The 21107-nt window shown below is 34.6% G+C and overlaps 1 protein-coding gene across 1 annotated transcript in view; it reads left to right on the forward strand.

Annotated features, from left to right (window-relative positions):
* The first annotated feature begins 807 nt into the window (after nt 1-807).
* The window catches only part of adgrg4a (adhesion G protein-coupled receptor G4a), a 30533-nt gene continuing 10233 nt past the window's right edge, over nt 808-21107 (forward strand). Inside the window, 22 exon segments of the mRNA NM_001442419.1 lie at nt 808-920; nt 1111-1190; nt 2939-3550; nt 3672-3763; nt 4159-4217; nt 5013-5061; nt 5410-5435; nt 5538-5689; nt 5795-5902; nt 6008-6085; nt 8669-8754; nt 11387-11451; nt 11530-11678; nt 11812-11938; nt 14015-14124; nt 14209-14413; nt 17196-17361; nt 19740-19889; nt 20030-20149; nt 20394-20439; nt 20537-20640; nt 20922-21043. Of these exon segments, the coding sequence (NP_001429348.1) occupies nt 1118-1190; nt 2939-3550; nt 3672-3763; nt 4159-4217; nt 5013-5061; nt 5410-5435; nt 5538-5689; nt 5795-5902; nt 6008-6085; nt 8669-8754; nt 11387-11451; nt 11530-11678; nt 11812-11938; nt 14015-14124; nt 14209-14413; nt 17196-17361; nt 19740-19889; nt 20030-20149; nt 20394-20439; nt 20537-20640; nt 20922-21043 (2699 nt within the window). The 5' untranslated portion in view covers nt 808-920; nt 1111-1117.

The following is a 21107-nucleotide window of genomic DNA, read 5'->3' on the forward strand; positions in this document are numbered from 1 at the left end:
ATTATGCATTAACCAAATCACAAATTGAAATAACTTTGACAGACATTCATATTATTTGGAACTAATAAAACATATAAATATATGCAAAATATTAGTAAATGTAAAAATCTGTCCAAGTTAGAGTTATGTAAGCTCAGAGAGAACTGCGGGTCTCAGACAGACAGCCGCTATAAAATCTAATTAGATGTGTTTGATGAGAGTGATCTGGAAGAACCCATCCTGATCTGAACACCTGAGAAAGAACATCACCAGACCTGTTTGCTTAAGATCTGAAACAACTTCCTGTTAAAATGCACCGAAAACACACACACAAATGGTCTTGTAATGAAATTATGAACACTTCCTCATACATGCACATGTGTAGGTTTACATGGCTTCACGTGCTATTGTTTTTGCTGTAGAATCAGCAGAAACAAATGCATTAAAAACCATATACCAATGTCAGACGTTTAGCAAGTCATCCATTTACTGTAGTATTTCATCACAACTTGCAGCATTAATTTTTAACCATGTACATTGCATGAGGCGTGTCTTCTCACACATTCATATCTGATAATCATCTCAAAACAATCAAAGATCACAATCAATTACAGCTCTGGGTCTCAGTGATGTGAGAAACATTCAGATTTATTAAAAGTAAGGGTTAAGCCAACTAGTTCGTCTTAAGATTAGCTGGTTCCGGATACTGTTCCTTATTGACCCATGTACGGATCTTTTTATGTTTATTACTGTCTTTATGATTAATAAATAACTTATCAACAAGAGGCTGGGCGTGGATTTAGTGTCTTGAGGAGAGGGCTTGTGCTTGATATATTTAGAGGACAGCGTACCCTGATTTACTCATTACATATCTTTGTTAAACTAACTGGCTTTTTGTGTTCTTTACCTGTTTTTCCGTTGTACAGACATGTCATAACACAGTAAGTAGAAATCTAAATCATGATAAGAAGATTGTTTAAAATGTGTCTTATCGGTTACATAAGATGGTAATATAATCAGTTTTTCTCTTTAAGTAAGGCTTGCTCATTTACCTCTCTTAAATGAAAATGAAATGAAAACTGTGGACATCAATATTTTTGTTTTTTTCCTGTTTATTTTTTATTTTTCTAGTTATATCATGATCACGTTTAAGAAATACCTGCCTGTGACTATTTATATGTGGATGTATGGATCCTCTTTCATATATGCAGGTATGATATTTCACATTATCAAAAATCTCCATTGCATTTCTTGTGTAAATATTTTTCTCTACAGCACTGGAAAACATTAAGACAGCAGTACATGTTATTACTATTTCTCTGGATTTTTGATTCATTTGTTTTTCAAATTTTCATATACTCTGAAATATAGACCATACATTTGTGGAAAAAATGTATTTTTTCAGTCATAAGATATAAATTTTAGTCATTAAACATTAGGGTATATATGCAAATATGTGTCTTACAGGTATTGGTGTTTGAGAAAAATACAATTTTTAGTTATTCTGTAAACTACTAATTTGAGATTAAGATTTCATCCAAATATGTATTAAAATGTTGTCATTCAAAGCTGTTTTGTGCAAAAATATTCAAACAAAATATTGGTTAAGTTAAGAAAAGTCAATATTTGGTGGAATAACCCCACATATCAATCACAGCAAATTATTGAGCTCTAAATGACATGATTTTTATATAGTTTATGAAATGCATTCAGAGCTTTGCAGCATAAAATACATATGATTGTTTTACTTAAATACAAATTTCAATATGAATTATTTATTTATATTTTTTCCTGTGTGTGTGTGTGTGTGCGTGCGTGTGTGTGTGCGTTTCTTTGTGTTAATTAAAATGTATTTACACATTTTTTCTAGTATTTTAAGTGTAAAAAAGAATATTTTTGCAATGAACCATGAAATGTAATATTATTTTATGATAGCAGCATATAGCTCATTGAATAATTATTTTTTTCTTATTTGAATTTTGAGGATTTTATAACAAAAATAAAATAAATAAATAAATAAATAAATAAACATTTACTTTTTTTTTTTTTTAAAAACACATACTGGCAAATTCACAGAATCGATAATAATTTCAGCCTTGGTTTCTTATTTTTTGCCAGAGCTCTATAACCATGCATCCCTGTTTTCTTTGAGAAATGTAACTTCTATTACTTCTATTATTTGTTGGCTAATATAGCATGAGCCACACAAACTCTTTATATGAAAATAGATGCCTAATCTGTATTCTAACTTTCAGAATCATGGGGAAAAAAATGTTGTCACTCAGAGCTATTTTGTGCATAAAATAATAAAACAAAACATTGAATAATTTAGAAAAGTCAATATTTTGGGTGGAATAACCCCAGATATCAATCACTGCAAATGAATACACTTCTGACAAATGTCATTGATTGAAATTCAGCTCTAAATGACTTTTATAATAAATAAACAAACAATAAATAATAAATTAATTTTTAAATGGTTTATGAAAAGTATTCAGACATTTACAGAATACAATAAATACATTTGTTTTACTTAAACCCTTAATAAATCTTAGACCCTAGAAAATCAAATATAATACAGAACATTTATGCAATGGACAATGAAATGCAATTTTCTTTTATTATAGCAGCCCTTAATTCATTTAATATGAAGTTTATTTTCTTATTTCAATTTAGAAGATTTTCTAAAATAAAAAGCTTTAACTTTTATTCAAAACACATACAAGCAAATCTATAGAATCAATATTAATTTCAGCCTTGGTCTTGGTTTCTTATTGTTTGCAGAGCTATCCATATCCATGCTTTTCTGTTATTTTATTTTTTTAATTTTTTTGAGAAATGGCATTTAAGTTCTATTAATAAAAATTATACTATTTGTTGGCTTTTACAGCATGAAGTCATATTACTATATGAGCCACAGAGCTGAAAACAGATGCCTAATCTGTGTTCTAACTTTCAGAATCACTATGGGGGACAAAAAAGGCCTTTACAATCCGATCCTGCATTTGGCAGCTAAATGAAAATGTTATCATCCCCCCTTTAGAGGAACTGAGTGTTTGTGTCAACCTCATGAGAGTGCTCACAACTTCTGAATGGACTGCTTTTGACTACAAAGGTCCAGGACAGCAGCATGTGGAGCTCGGCTTGGCCGGAAACGGGGGCAATTTAAAAGCGTCCATTTTTGGAAAAGAATGGACAGTTGCATATGATCTTGCCAAAAACAACTGGCACGTGGTCTGTCTGACGTGGTCAAGTCACACCAGGCTTTTCCAGGTGATTGTTAATAATAGGAGTTTTGAATTTCCTTTGAATGAAACGTCACCTCGATATCTTGCCGCAAATGGTACACTGAGTTTGGGGGTTTCACATAGTTTTGTTGGAGGAAATATTGTTTTTGAGACGGGGAAAAACTTCCTTGGGGATATGAGTTTGTTCAGGATATGGAAAGAGCAGATGAGCGCATTACAACTGGCTGAATTTAGATGTGTGGATGGAAACATTGTGACTTGGAGAACTCAAGACTGGGACTATCAGAAGTGTCCATCATTACCAGACAACAGCTTGAAGTGTGGTAAGTGAAATTGCTTTTGTCTGCTATAAAGTGCAGGAAAAAATTTAATTAATGTTATATATAACAAATAATATTGTGTTGTAAGTGAACTCTAATTAACTGTATCTTTAACACATTTCAGAATCGTCAAAATATAAAATTCAAATGCATTTATCTATTACGCAAAACACCAATAATGACAACACTGATAGCCAGGAGATGGTTTTAAGCTGGGTAAGAGTCCACACATGCATATATAATATGTGTACATGAAATGCTGGATTGTTTCAACACAAATTTTGGTCTAATATGGACAAACTCTGAGTTAAAAATGTTTTTAAAAATGCTATCCGTGGTTGGGTTTGCCTATATTTGCAATGGTATCTGGATGTAGCCTTGACAATGCAAGCTGAGACTGCATATCTTAGTGATGCAGGTGAGCGCATTAAAAATCATTGGATGCAGTTTAGATTGCACTGAACCAGGTCTGCATCCAGACACCTCTCAATATTTGTGTTGAAAGAAACCGGCACTTTTCAAAAAGTGTTTTTACATACCAACACAAATTAATTTACTTTAACATGAAAATATTCAATATATAATGAGTTTCTGTATGTTTTCTATTTTAGCTGAAGTACATCTTTCATCCAAAAATAATGGTGCACTCTGTGTCGCTGTCAAGTAAAAGGTAACTGGTTCATTTTAATTAAATATTTTAATATAATTTGTTTAGCTAAGCATGGAAGGGATTAGGGATATTGTAGTTAACCAAAACTAAACCATAACATTAAAATGGTTTTATTACTTTAAATGTACAATTCTGATATCTCTAATGATTTTGGGTGGTTGACTTCAACTGTATATATACACACACACAAAAAAAATTAAGTAGATTTTTTTCAACTAGTTGGCAATTAAATATTTATTGTTTTCATTTAGTTTGACTTCATATAATAAATAAATAAATAAATAAATGAATAAATAAATAGGGTGACGCAGTGGTGCAGTAGGTATAGTTCAAAGACATGTGGTAGAGGTGAACTGGGTAAGCTACATTGTTCGTAGTGTATGTGTTTGTGAATAAGTGTGAATGGATGTTTCCCAGTGTTGGGTCGTAGCTGGAAGGGCATCTGCTGAGTAAAAACGTGCTGGATAAGTTGGCGGTTCATTTCGCTGTGGCGACCCCTGATTAATAAAGGGACTAAGCTGAAAAGAAAATGAATAAATGAATGATTAAATAAATAAATAAATTCTTTCATTTATTCATTTTCTTTTTCGATTTAGTCCCTTTATTAATCTGGGGTCGCCACAGCGAAATGAACCGCCAATAAATAAATAAATTAAGGCAAACTAATTCAAGTAAAAAAAAAAAAAAAAAACACAACAATTACCAACTAACTATAGCCTAACAATTGCTCAATGGCTAATATTATAAAAAGAGATGAATAGTTTATCATCTTATTTTATCTGTGTTCTAATTTAGCCTTCAAACAGGAGCTGATTTAACTGGAGAAAATATGGAAGCAGTTCAGGTACTTTCATAAAATGTACCATACCTAACTGTTTATTAAAGGGATAGTTCACCCAAAATTTTATTTCTGTCATCCTTTACTGCTGTATCTTCACTTATACAAACCAGTTTCAGTTTTTTTTTTTTTTTCTGTTGAACACAAAAAAATATGTGTGTGTGTGTGTGTGTGTGTATGTATGTATATATATACTAGTTTGAAACGAGTCAAGGGTGAGTAAATGATGACAGAATTTTAGTTTTTGGTGACCTATCCCTTTAGGTAGACATAATTTATAACCTAATACCATAACATTACAAAATACTTGCAAATGTTTTTTTTTAAAATACATTATATTATGTTTCACTACAGGAAAAGCCACGGATTAAGACTCAATGGTAAATCTCATGCACAAATTCACTTGTCAAATAATTCACCAAAGACAATTAGGCTTTGTGCATGAATGTAATCATTCAAACATGTATTTGTTGTGGTCTTAGGTTTGATTGTGTGGTGTTTGTAAGAGTGATCCCTGAGGAAGATGTGAGTATAACAGTGTCTACGATAAAAACACTGTTAATCCCCAGCTACAGCTACAGCGCAGACATTGTCCTGATGACAAACCCAGTGTCTATAAACATCCTCTCAGTAGGTAAGCTGCTGTATGTGAAGGATGGGAGGTCATACATAAGCAAAAGTACAATATATACAGTTAATATACAGTCACTTACAACTTATAATGCTTTGAATTTTATAGCTGTCCTTCCCAATGTGACTTCGAGTCCTGCTGTGAGCACCATTTCACCAGTTTTCTCTCAAACCACAAATATTCCTGGCATAGGAAGTACAAACATTACAACAGTAGGTCAGCACCATTCAGAGTTTTTTTTTTTTTTTTTGTAAACATATATTTATTTATCTATTTATTTAAAAGTATAAAAGGCTGATGTGAAAATATTCTGTTCTTCAGTGACTCTCATGTCATCATTACGAACACAGGCAATGGATAAAATCTGTTTAATCTCTTCAAGCTTCACTTTAAACAAAGGTGAGTTTGCTTGCACATTAATTAAAACAAATGCTATACAAAACGTACAAAAACGTCTGTCAAATATGTGTCATGAGTGTCATATTACCGTTCAAACTGCAGGCAAATGTGGCCCAAATCAGATTTTTCACCTTTTGCCCACACGTGAAAAACAAAATTAATTATCTATAGGCTAATTGATGTCTGTGTGTACAAGGTTTCCCTATCCACGAGAGCGAAAGTAAAAGTTGATAATGAGGAGGCTCATCTCTCATTCTCACTCTGTAGATGATCTGTTTGGGCTCTATTTTGAAGATCCATGCGCAATGTGCAGGGCGCAAACGCATTAAGGGCGTGTCAGAATCCACTTTTGCTAATATAAGGACGGAAAAATTCGCTTTGCGCAGTGGCGCATAGTGTAAGAGGGTTGAGCTTATTTTCTTAATGAGATAGGTGTGTTTTGCGAATAAACCAATCAGAGTCTCATCTCCCATTCCCTTTAAAAGTCAGTTGCTTCGAGCCATACCGCATTTGCTATTTACATGACAGACTTTGTGAGTGGAAAAACTGAGCATTTCACTAGCAAGAAAACAGTTAAACAGAGCATCTACAGCGCGAGAATGAGAGTTAAGGCCTCATCATCATTATCTACTTTCACTTTCGCTCTTGTGGATAGGGAAACATGTTATTCGCACGAACATCAATTAGTCTATAAATAATTAATTTCATTTGTTAAGCACAAAGATTTGTTTCAAAACTATTACTAAATGGTCTCTCATGGTCTAAAACCTGACAGGTGGGCAAATCTGAGCTTGTTTTTAATAAAACAAATATAAATATGAATATAATAAATAATACTGAAAATAATAATAACATTATACAAAAGCAAATTGTCACGAAAAAAACTGAAAAAGCCTCCCGAGATGACGGCATGAAAGTATGGTTTTTATATTTATGTAGGCTAGAAAATAATATGTTTTGTAATATTTTAATCCTTTACATTCATATCCTTTATATATCCTTATTATATCCTATATATATTTTTTCATATTTTAATTCTTTTTCATATGTAAAGATATTTGCATATTGCTCTACATCTTGTGTGTATTAAGCAGTGTGTAAGCGAGGCGCACAACTACCGCGCTCTGCGCTGGACTTTACATCGGCTTTGTTCTGGTCTATTGACCTTATTCTCCGCAGACGAGTGGGCGCTGCCATTTGAATCTTTTTGGCACGAGACTTCCGGTCTCATTCACTTCCATTCATTTTTAGACATTAAAAACTGCTCGTTTCGCTGTTTGATGTTGCAAACTGATATTTTCTTGTTATATTATTCTACTTGGTCTGTATAGTCATGCAAACATTTGTTTGTAGAGCAAGTAGTTTGACCGTTTTTTGCCGTTTATTATTCCTTGTCATTTCTCCCACAGGCGACTGAAACGGAAGTTCTAAGACAATCGCGAAAACAGGCGCACTTCCGCATTTTAGAATAAGGTCAATAGAACAGTCTATTATAGTTCCTCAAAATAGCAACGCGCCAGCAATGCGCCTCAACACGCCTCCTTTTTTAGACCAGAAAGCCTATGGGCACACATACTGTATAAGCGCAAATCCATTTTCTATTTAAACTGCGTGGGGCAAAACGTCAAATTGACTCTTGAGCCAAGCTGAAACTAGCAAACAACAATTGCTTCAAGCCTTGCGCCACATTGCACCGGGTGTATAATAGGGCCCTTAAACTGTTTTCTTGATAGTAAAATGCTCAGTTTTTCCACGTACAAAGTCATCATGTAAATAGCAAATGGGTTATGATGTAAGGCAACTGGCTCTTAAAGGGAATGGGAGATGACACTCTGATTGGTTTATTTTCAAAACAGATCTATAACTCATTAAGAAAATAAGCTCAACCCTTTTAGACCATGCGCCATAGCGCAAAGTGGATTTTTCCGTCCTTATATTTGCTAAAGAGGATTCTGACATGCCCTTAATGCTTTTGCGCCCTACGCTTTGCACTTTATGCATGGATCGTAAAAATAGAGCCCATTCTGACAACATGCATACTTATTTCATACGGTAGCTATAGACATTGTATGATCAGACAATTTGTGCTGTCCTTAACTGTACTTTTGCGCACACGGTTCAGTTTAGGATCATGGTTTGTTCACACTGGAAATGTGATTCTGGCCACATTTATAACAACAATGTGAACAGCTATTTAAAAAAAAAAATCAGATTTCAGAAAAAAAATCTGATTTGAGCACCATGCCTTGCAGAGTAAACTTCACACTTTTACTGACATAAGAGTACACAGTTTCTTTACCAGCATCACCCCTGATGTTTACCATTTAAATTGCAGGACAAATTAAGGATTTAAACCATTTAAAGCTTCACATATTTATTTATTACAGTTTTGAATATGCCAGTGATTTAAAACCATGACAGACAAAAAACAAAAATATATAACAAAAATATTTAAACAAATGACATCAGTTTTCATTAGTATAATTTATTTTGTATTTCTTGTGATTGATCTGGCACATAAAATGTTTTGCAGTATATTTGGTATTTTTAAATGCATTTAACATTTCCCCCCTAATGTTTCAGAATTTGGAGATATTTTTTATAGAGTCAACCTCAACATAACAATGAGTGGAAGTATTACAGACCCTAAACACACTATAGAGCAATGGGTGAGTAAAGTATAGTCAGCAAAAAGGCAGTAACACTTCACAATAGTATTGCATTAGCTAATGTTAGTCAATGTGTTTACTAATATGAACAAAAATGAACAATACATTTATTACAGCATTTCCCACGTTTGCTAATGGTAGTTAATAGAAAAAACGTTAATCATAGTTAGTTCATGTTAACTCACAGTGCTACATCTAATGTTACAAGCATGAATTTAGTTATTAACCATGCAATAGTAAACGTAAATGAATAATAATTGCTGTAAAAACTAGGGCTGCATGATATTGGACAAAAAATATTTTGTTTTTCTGAAATTCTATGTTGTGATATTGAGTATAATTTACAGCAGGTGAAATGAATAGCTCTATTTGGAATGAATTTATAATTTTAGATGGATTGTAATTTATTTGTAGGGCAGTATTTTGGCATAAAACATAATAAAACCAATCAAAAAACCCACAGCACTGATAAATACAGTAGAGCTAAGTTATAAGTGAAATAAACCTGTGGTTCTGAAAGTGAGGGTCGGGACCCTCTGGGAGGTTGCAGTAAAAATGAGTGGGGGTCGCTTAGTGATTTCCAAAAATGTAACAAATTTGAATAAAATTTTAAAATTACCATTGTTAATCCATAACCTACAGAAGATTTTAAAAAGTTACATAAAAATACAATATTAAAACCAAAAAAACTTTTCGTTTTTTATTTATATATTTATTTTTTTTACATTAGATTAACGACAGAGCATAACGTCAGTTGCACCAGATTGATTTTACGGCACTAGCTAAACTTTCGGACATCTTTACAGCACTCACGTACATTTAAAATAAATGCAGGACACTGAACATGGAGGATGATCTTTAAGTGGTAATCTCCGAAATTAAACCAAGAAAAGACTTATGATGTAACTTAAATATTGTTCCCACCAGTCTCATTAGGTGAGGTTAATATTAAATAATAATGAAAAATAAAAAATGATATGGTTGTTAGACTGTTGCACTTTTTTGTGTTGTTAATATGCGCATTTATATAGGCCTATTGGTTTGTGTGAGTGTTGTGTGCAACGTTTGTATGATTATAACCACTTCCGAAAATAGTGGGGGTCGCGAGTCATTGGCATTGTTATTTTGGGGGTCTCAGGCTGAACAGTTTGAGAACTCCTGAAATAAACAGTGCTTTAGGGTTTTCTGGAAGTCTTGGAATATTCAAGAAAACACATTGAATAATTCAATGAAAATAACACAGTATTGTCAATTGCATTGTATTCATTGTATAAGGTATTACTTACATATGTAGCAGAGGTCAACAGATGCTAGAGGCCATGGATTTTAGCTTCCTTGGTAGAGCAACCGACTCCCATGCAGAAAGTTGCCAGTTCGATCCCAGCTCTGAGCAGGTTGGGAGGTTTAGAACCGGCAGGGTTACATTGGTGCCGTGACCCGGATGGGAGTGAGGTTTAGGGGGGTGAGTGTAGCAGAGGCCAGCCAGTGAAGTGCTGTCCAGGTAAACCTCACTCCTCTAACCTCTAAAGGTGCTCTAGTGACAGATTCTAGAAGTCATGGGCTGCGTCCGAAACCGCCTACTACTCAGTAAGTTATGCAATTGAATTTAAACCTACTACTTGGCTGTTAGAAAAGTACGTTCTATACAGTATGAACATAATTCGGACGTACTCCATCCGCCATTTTATCATGGTCACTAGACCTACCTGCCTCAGTTGCGTCACTTCACTCTCATTTATGAATGAATTCTCTCACTGGGCATCATGGGATAGCTCAGCATGCATGGGATGCGCACTTCAGAATCTCGCCAGAAGTAGTAAGTCATCCGGGTACTTCTCGCATACTGATTTTCAAATTCTATGAATTCAGACATACTACTTGGCTCGCATTCTGACTTTGGCATACTTTATAGTATGGAAGTGTGCAGTTTTGGACACAGGTCCATGGTCTTTAGCCTCCTTGGTAGAGCAATCAACTCCCATGCAGAAAGACGCTGGTTTGATCCCAACTCAGAGCAGGTTGGCTGTTGTTGGACCGGTGGGGTCACACATTCAATTCATCTTTCTTAAAAAAAAAAACATTAAAAACTTCTTATGCAAGAATGCTTTAGGTATGCTGGTTTAAAATGCTTGTACTGTCACAGACCTTAAAAAAAAGCAAATTCTAAAGTTTTTGGTAAGTTTATGGTTGCAATTTTGCAAAAAATGAGGATCTCGTGCTTAGTTTCACTGGCGTTAAACAAAACATTGTTGATTTCATACACTGAGCACCCTTTTTGCACTTTGTACAAATAAAATTAAAAAAGACTGATAGTATCTCGGCAAGGAAGATGTTTTTTGGATTTAATTATATTAACTTTGCAATCACTGCACAATTCACATGTTTTCAGCAGTGGCTGCTGGTGAACTATAATCCCGACAATCTCAACATTGCAGATCATCTAATGTGACTTTTGTGGGTAAACATTGCAATACTGATGCTGATATGATATATTGTGCAGCCCTAGTACAAACATTGTATTTATTATTAGTTCATGTTACTAAATACATTAACTCACATTAACTAATGAAACCTTATTGTAAAGTGTGACCAAATTTAGAGCCTTTGCATTTGATTTTCTTCTTTACTTCAGCTTCAGGAAACACTGCAGAGATGCAGAATGGATGTTTGGAATATTGTGATAAAAGGAGCACCAAAGTAAGTGTCCCAACATGAAAAAAATGTAACATGCAATTAAAAAAAGCTGCATTGTTACTCAAATGACATCTTTTTCAGGTACAAGACTACTTTTCAGGTCCAAGCATTGGCACCAGTGAATGAAACTGCAACAGAGAGGCTGATTTTTGAGCTCTTAACACAAGGATACATTAATGCTTCCATAGCAATCAGTGTCCCGACTGATGAAGTCAACATTACCCAAATAGGTACCGCCTGGTTTTTACCTTTCATTGATGACCTGTCAAAATAAATCATAGAAATGTATTTTAATAAATCACAAACTGTAAAACAGAAAGTTAAAATGTGTTGTGTCTAAATGAAAGCTATTTACTGCTGCAGATCCAGGCCTTTGTCCAGAAGAAGCTATGCTCACAGTTTATGGTATGTACATGTGGCCCAGCATGACAGCTCAAAGCCAGTACGAACTCACGTGTGTAAAAGGGAATGAAAGTGCTACGAGATTTTGGTAAGTACTACACTTTGTATTTATCACTGATGCAAACAACACTGGTTGATTTAGTTTCTTCAGAGAAGTTTTTTTCTCCTCATGTTAAAATAGTAAAGTATTTTGAGTTCCAGTATTGTTTATGTGGAAGTTATATATATCAGATCTTCACTGTGTGTACTTCAAAGTGCAATACTGCTTTGTTTCTATAGAAACAGTACAGTGGCTCTGGAAAAACATTCTGATAACGCTAATTTGCCGTGTGTTTATCTTTGCGTCATTTAGCACACAACCTTTAAACGCAATGCTGCACCGCATTGCTGATTAATATGTCTTATCTTTTTTCTTCTGCAAAGCAATATCCTTTAATTAAATAATTAGTTTGACAATGCTGCTTGGACTCGTGACAATACAAATATTAACTCTTAAACTGACCAGAACAGTAATAAAATTTCAGTCATCATTAGATTAACAAAGTCATGTTTTTATAAAGCTTCAGTGTACGTTTACATTACAGTGATGTACTAGAAAAGTATTTTCTTTGAGTTTTTAAAAAGCTTTGTGTAGAGATAGCAACATTGCCAAAGTGACTCCCATTCACATTGATCTATAGAGATGTCTATAAAGGATGTATTTTGTATGCAATAGCAGAAGTTAGAGATGTCAGTTTGTAAGGAAAAACAACGACACGACTTACAAATTAAAATTTTGATAGCTTACACAAAGACAGTAACAGTTCTGACTAATAATAATAATAAAATCATTTACAAAAGATAACATTTTCAGGCCTCCCAAACTGTTATTGTGTAAATAAACTAGCAAAATGGTCATTTACCTACATTTTTGTATCAATTTTGTGCAAACCAAATTTGAGTTTACATACTACACAAAGACTAACAGTAAGCAGAACAAACTCTAAATTATATATGCTCAAAATAATGAGGAACTATACAAGAAAATCAACAACATAATTATTATACAGAGAAACAAAGAGGGACCTAATCAAAAATTAAAGCAAATGAAGAAACAAAAGGAAATTGATACGCATATCACAATAAGAATACATCCTTACATGAAAAGAATACTATAGTTTATTTTTAGTTTATTTTACAATAGTTTATTTATAGAAACTCTATGTATACTATTTAAATTATAACATATATTTATGTTAGAATTCTTTGTTAATGAATGACACTGCATACTGTAGTAACCACAGTGAACTGATAAACTGTAATAAATACTGTAGTACATATTCAATTTTACTACTTGCGTGTTGTAGTACAATATACCCTGTAGTTAGAAAACTACAGTATTGGGTAATTTGTTTCTTGCTATAGATGTTGTATTATTATAGCATCTATAGAATTACCACAACATATTAATTCTAGTACTTTACTACACTACCTGACAAAAGTCTTGTCATCGATTCCATTTGTAAGAGCAACAAATAATAAGTTGATTTCTAGTTGATCATTTAAGTGGCAGAAAACTTGGACAGGCAGCAAAATTTTTGTCAGGTAGTCAGTGTATAGTAGTGGAGCAGTAGGTAGTGCTGTCGCCTCACAGCAAGAAGGTCGCTGGGTCGCTGATTCGAATCTCAGATCAGTTGGCGTTTCTGTGTGGAGTTTGCATGTTCTCTCTGCTAATATGTTGAGTGCATGTTCTCCCTGCATTCGCGTGGGTTTCCTCCGGGTGCTCCGGTTTCCCCTACAGTCCAAAGACATGTGGTACAGGTGAATTGGGTAGGCTAAATTGTCCATAGTGTATGTGTGTGTGTGTGTGTGTATGTGTGTGGATGTTTCCCAGAGATGGGTTGCGGCTGGAAGGGCATCCGCTGCATAAAAACTTTCTGGATAAGTTGCCGGTTCATTCTGCTGTGGCGACCCCGGATTAATAAAGGGACTAAGCCGACAAGAAAATGAATGAGTGTATAGTGTTCAAAAACACTATGTTTTGTATAATATAAATTACTACAGTAATTTTTTATATGAAATGAAGTAGAATTAGATTTAAAACCCTGTTGTCCATTTCCTTCATTAACATGGGAAAGTGATGGATTTGCATGAATACATTGTGATGTTTTCTCATTCCATTCAGTAAATTAAACGAGGCAACTGACAAAGCTATTTGGGAGGCGCCAGATATGAGCAAGTGTTTAAAGACTGTATCAGATTTTGGTGATTTGGAAAACATTACAGTCACACCTGGTAAGTTATCAGTATGTGCTTTTATTGGCTTAAATGTTTAAAGAAGGATTAAATTAATCTTTTATGACCTTCATTGGTTTTTAGGTAACTCAGAATACATTGTGGACATGATTGAGGATTTGTTAAATGAACAAACTGGTCTGAGTAATGCTCAGCTGGACATCATGCTGGAAAAACTCTCCGAGGTCACTGAGGTGGGAACCCTGACCCCAGATCTGTCCAGCAGCATCACTAACATAGTTTCAGAAATCTGTCACATCACAACTAATCTCACCCAGGTCACCAACAAGTAAGTATGAAGGTATTTCAGGGCATTCTGTGCCATTGAAATACATAATCAATAATTGATTTTAAAATTAATATTCTGTCATCATTTACTCAAATACATGCTTTTGAATGTTTCCATACTTGATTTATGTTTTCATACCTGTAAGCATGTCCTAAATAGAAAATAGTAGCTATTTATTATTATAGTAGTACTTATTGATTGCATACTATTACTTGCTCATTAGATAGTAGTACCTTAAATATTCATTCATTGTATTTGTTGTAAATATTTATTATTAATCTGGGGTTGCCACAGCAAAATGAACTGCCAACTTATCCAGCATGTTTTTACGCAGTGAATACCCATCCAGCCACAACCCATCATTGGGAAACATCCATTCACACTCATTCACAGTCATACACTATGGACAATTTAGCCAACCCAATTCACCTGTACCACATGTCTCTGGACAGTGGAAACCGGAGCACCCGGAGGAAACCCATGCCAACAAAGGGAGAACATGTAATCTCCACACAGAAACGCAAATTGACCCAGTCGAGGCTCGAAACAGCGACCTTCTTGCTGTGAGGCGACAGCACTGTCTACTCCGCCACCATCTCGCCCGCCTTAAATATTGAACTTGTTCAATAGATTATAGTATTTTTTGGCATGGTGGCTCAGTAAATAGCACTGTTGTCTAACAGCAAGAAGGTTGCTGGTTTATGTCCCGCCTGGGTCAGCTGGCATTTCTGTGTGGAGTTTGCATGTTCTCCCTGTGTTTACGGGGGTTTCCACTGATGAATGAATATATAGATACCAGTAATTAGTTCTATACTGGCTATTAACTAATACTAGCTAACTGCTATTGGCTTGAAATAACTACAAGTATTTGTTAAATACTCATATCGAATGAATCAGGATTAAAGGTACTAATATTTAAAAATACCTTCTGAATAGTATTTAAAAATGAACTACTGTAGCAGTATACAGAAAATGTCTTTTAATTATAATTGAAATACATACTGAATAGGTGATAATTCAAGACCTTTTTTTCCATAGACAGAAGTCAAAGACAAACCAGAATAAACACTTACTCCCAGGGCTGTTTATACAAAGTTGATATTTAGCCGCACTATGTTGGTGTTTTATAACATTTAATTTTAACAAGGTGCGTCATTAGCCCAACGCTCAACCCCCTAACCTTGAGGACCAGGACATACACACAAACACTATGGACAGTTTAGCTTACCCAATTCACCCAATACTCCAGCGCATCTCTTTGAACTTGTGGAGGAAATTGGAACACCCGGAGGAAAACACAGGGAGAACATGCAAACTCCACACAGAAATGCCAGCTGACCCAGCGACTTTCTTCACCCTGTGAGGCGACAGCACTACCCACTGCGCCACTATGCTGCCCATATAATAGAATACAGTAGTCAACATTTCATCATAGATGTCTTAAAAATATTACACCATAACAACACCCATTCTTGTCTCATGACAAACTTGTTTGATCCACTTTAAATGTTGATTATTGTACTGTAGTTACTATGATAATAGTAACAAATAAGTATCTAATAATAGGTTCTGGTATCTAAGAGAAATACAACTAATAACAAAACTAAGAGAAATAAAACTTTTGGACAAATACTAGAACTTGATGGAAATATATTATCTTAAAAATAGGTACTATTATACCATGAAAATAAAAACTAGTAATATTATAAAAGTGAAGTTTGTTTATAAACTAATTTCGAGAGGAGCACGTGCTTATGATTGATAGCACCTGGTCCACATAAGCTAACACTGATTTACCAATCAGACGACTCCTTAACCACTATAAATAACCAGAGTATCTTACTTCAGCCATCTTCGTCTTGAAAAAACCCCACTTCCACCCCTACTCCTCCCATTTCCTTGTCAGGGCAGCAAGGAGGCCTAGTGGTTAGCACCACAGCCACGGACACTTCCTGGCCAGGTCGGCATTTCTGTGCAGAGTTTGCATGTTCTCCTCATGTTTGCACGGGTTTTCACCAGGCTCCCTGGTTTCCTCCCACAGACCAAAAACATGTAACATAAGTAAATTGACAAAACTAAATTGACAGCATAGACACTTCATAGCATCAATCTACTTCCAACATTATCAACTCGAGGAGTTCTCGAGACCTACCTGAACTCGGACTCCCCTCTCGCCCTGCAACGGGAGGGAGCCCCGGGCTCGAGGATCTCATGAGTTCAGTGCTCTCTCCCGGCACAGCATGCCAAACAAGCTCCATAATCAATCATCAGCTAAGGGCGAACTCTTGAAATTCAATGCTAAAAACTACTTAGACCGGTGAACAATAGGATAGTTCACTGAAAAGATTTCCTCAACTTTTACTTACACTCAAGTGGCTCTAAACTTTTTTTTAAAAAAATCTTCTGTTGAACACAAAACAAGATATTGTGAAGATTGTTCAATTGCTGCAAGTCAATGGCTTTTTTTTTTTTTTACAAGATTTTCCATATATCTTGTTTAGTGTTCAACAGAAGAAAGAAACTCAAACAGGTTTGAAACAAGTGAAGGATGAGTAAATGATGACAATTTTCAATTAAGGGTGAACTATCCCTTCAAGCAGGGCATTTTTCTTGCATCCAGTGAGTTGTATTCAGTTTTTATACCACAAGTTTTATTCTTTTGCAAGTTATATCCGTACTCATGATATAAATTACCTGTACAAGTATGTACTGTATATATCAGAAATAGGTCTCATTCTTATATTTTTCCCTCATTGTGGCTCTCTATGTTTGTGTGTGCTAGAATTCTTTCCATTACAGACCTTATGGGAGACAGAACGGTGTTTGCTGGAGATGCTCATAACATGACAGCACCTTCATTAGCACTGCAGCTGATCAACCCAGACACCTCTCAGTTCCACGGCCTCACGTTCGAGGTCTCCTCTGTACAGAACGATGGCACCCCTGAGGTGAGAGACAAAGAAAGATTGTATATCTAACACTGCATGACTCCAAGATCATTATGGAAGCTTTAGACTCTTAGCGAAAATAGAAGTGTGATATTAAAATATCACAGTACCTTTGTGAATGTGTCTTCACACCATAGTGACAAGGTTTCCGCGTCCTTGTGTGTGTTTTAGTGGATTGTGTGATTCAAGTGGTTATTTTAGCACAATTTACATGTCAGGTGTGATAATAGCTCTGACCACCAAATGACTTTGAGGTAAGATATTTAACCAGTTTTGTCGTATTTAAGCGGAGGTTCTACAGAACTTTTCATTACTCAAATGCTTGCTTTGGCCAATTATATGTAGAGGCTACTATAAATAAGCCATTTGTGCTGCGCAATTAGGCTTCATCTAATTAATCCCAATGGACACAATGCTGCCACAGATGTATTGTTATCATCCTGAGAGGTTTTCTGATCAAAAAGTTGGAATAATTACAGCTTCTTGCAGTTTCCATATAAAATATGTCACTAGTTACATTTTTGGAGTTTGCATTTCTGAAACTTCTGTATTTTTAGAAATGTTTAGGAATAATAAATATATTAATATAGATGCTAATAATTCATTAATTAATATCATTTTAAAGGATAAATATGTTGAACGTGTCTTCACATCCTGAAAGCCAAGTTGATTATAGTCGTATTGATTATATATAGCAGTTAACAGGATAGTTTACCCAAAAATAAAATCTCATCATTTATTAACCCTTCACTAAACCACATGAGGGAGAGTAAATGATAAGATAATTTTTATGTTGGGGTGAACTATCCCTTTAAATACATAAGCAGATATTATTGAGTCATTTAAATTTTCCATTACATGAGGGCAAAATCTTCAGCAGAAGTCAGTTGAGCGAATCAGTTGAATGAATAATTCAATGACTCTTTCACATGGTGCCATCTATTGTCAATGTAAGCTGTTGAATCAACACAGCTTTTTCTAACCTGTCATGCATTGTATGTGACTGTAGTGAATGAGAACATTTTTGTTTTCCTGAAATAGGAACCATAGGTTATAAGGGTATTGAGGGCTACATTCATCTATATAGTTTGACTGGACATTTAGGTGTACTGTACTGCATCAGTCCTAGGAAACAATCAACAAGCAATGTTGAAATATGTACTAGACTGTAAATCATGTTCCAAAACCTCTGCTGAATGTGTAATTGTACGGTGTAAAAAAAAAAAGTTGTTTCAACTTTAAAAAGTGTTTGTGCTGCCTTAAAATGTTACGTTCACTTCACTTAAAAAGTGAAGTTGTCTTGACTCAGGTTAAAGTTGACAGGCCTTGACAATTCAAGTGTAATAGATGTGGTCTAAGTTTAGTTAACTTGATAAGTTGTTGTAATTAAGAATGATGTTGATAAATCTTTGTAATTCCAGTGTAATGAACATGGTTTAAGTTTAGTGAACTTAAATAATGAAGTTGACTCTCATTTACACACACTGTGGCTGATTTTGTTTTTTAATTCACTTAAACTGCATCCTGAACTAAAACCAGAGCACACTGAGAAAAACTCATGTAAACACGAGGAGGACATCCAAACTCCACACAGAAATGCCAACTGGCCCAGACGGAACTCGAACCAGCGACCTTCTTGCTATGAGGCAACAGTGCTAAACATTGAGCAACCGTGCCACGTTATTTACCTTAAATTATTTAATAAAATTATTATTTTGAAGTCTGCAAATACAAATTGTACTAAAGAAGCAGATATCTGGGAAGAACCTCAGACAAACACGCATATTACAATGAAAAAATGGTGGTCAGTGTTGCCAGATACACTTGAATGTTTTCAGTCCAAACTATCCAAAACCCTCGTAAATGCACAAAAAACTGCCTAAAAACAAATAGGTACACACACTTGGTTTTTGTTTAATATTTAAGATAAAATACATGTTCAAAACATCCAAACTGGTCCCAAACCCACTCAAATTTTGTAAACCCGCTTAAGCCTTTTTAACCAGCACAATCAAATTGTAAATCTACAGAAATACCTTTATCGTGTTGTGCCATCCAAAAGTATTAAACAATAATACTGAATAATTATAATTATATATATATATATATATATATATATATATATATATATATATATATATATATATATATATATATATATATATATATATATATATATATATATATAATGATGGTGTCATAATGTTTATGCCAGGTAAAGGGTGTAAAAAGTATAGTTAAAGCTATAGACCATAATAAACTGCTTGCACAAACCACCTATCAGGTAATTTTTTTTAGAGAACTGCAATATTTTTCCTCATAAATGCTTTGAAAGCTTTTTGTTCTTGAAGTAATATTTTCTCTTTTCCTTTTTGCAGATATTTTATGATGAAAACTTTACAGAGAACCCAGACACAGGAACTGTAGCTTTCATATCCTTACCACCAACTATTGAGAACTTTTTCCCAAACAGTGGAGCCAGACCTCGTGTTCAGTTCCATTTCTACGGCAAAGAAAAATTATTTGAGGTAACATGCATTCTTCAGAATTTTCATATGTATTTTCCTCACCTTCGGAGGAAAATTAAACCACTTAAATAACAGCAATTAAAACAAAATTTAATGCAAGAATCAGTACCAGCTTCTGATGGCAATCTGTTAACATCCAGGACACATCAAGCAACCTGACGCTGAACTCTTACGTAGTGTCTGCCAGTGTCACCAATGCAACAGTAAGCGAGCTTGAGATCCCAGTGATGGTCACTCTTCGCCATCTCCAAAACAAAGAGGTTTGTATGGATACAATCAGCCAACACCAAAACAAACCATAAAATTAAATGTTCAGCGTCTTTACTGCCCATTGTGCAACTGTTTGATTAAACTACAGCTAAATAATATGGCTCCAATAAGCGTGTGCTATCTTTTGTCAACAAATATCTTCCTCCTAATAGCTTTTTGTGAATATGAGGCCATGATAACCCTTGATATTATTACAGATTTATAGTCTGATCATTAAAGTATTTTGTGTTGTAGGACTGGGACATAGTAAAGTGTGTCTACTGGGACTTCAACAAAAATGGTAAGTAATTTCAATTTTAAACATGAATCTTCTTTTAAATGTGCTCTTTATGTCATAATCTTCAGTTTAGTACAACCAGGGTTTGTATGTCTTTTAGATAAGAAAGGTGGATGGAATGATAGAGGATGTGAAATAGTGAACTCCAACGCCACTCAAACCTCCTGTTCCTGTGACCACCTAACACATTTTGGTGTCCTTCTTGTAAGTTTCCAAACAGAAACACTTAAATAAAGTAGTTTATAAAGTGCACAATGACATTTACGGTTGTGTGGATCTACATTTGCCATTGCAACGGCACAAGGTCAGTGAATTAAAACTGACAAATAATGTAGTAAAGACAATTTAGCTTTTATGAAAACATTTGGAAACTAAAGGTCAGTGTTAATTAACGGACGACAAACGATGGAGATGTACTCAACATTTGCATAATATATGCCTGGATTTTGTTTATTTGTATTCGTTTTCCTCAACCTTTCTTCCAGGATATCTCGAAAACTCCAATAAACCCAAAGGATGAATGGGTTCTGACTATTATATCGTATGTGGGCTGTGGAATATCTTCAATCTTTCTTGGAGTTACATTACTGACCTATTTGGCATTTGAGTGAGTTTATAACTATAATAACAATGCAATAAGAAAAACATTTTCTTACTCGATCCTGGAGGGC

Source organism: Danio rerio, chromosome 14, assembly GCF_052040795.2.
Source record: "Danio rerio strain M-AB ecotype USA chromosome 14, GRCz13ab, whole genome shotgun sequence".
NCBI lineage: Eukaryota > Metazoa > Chordata > Actinopteri > Cypriniformes > Danionidae > Danio > Danio rerio.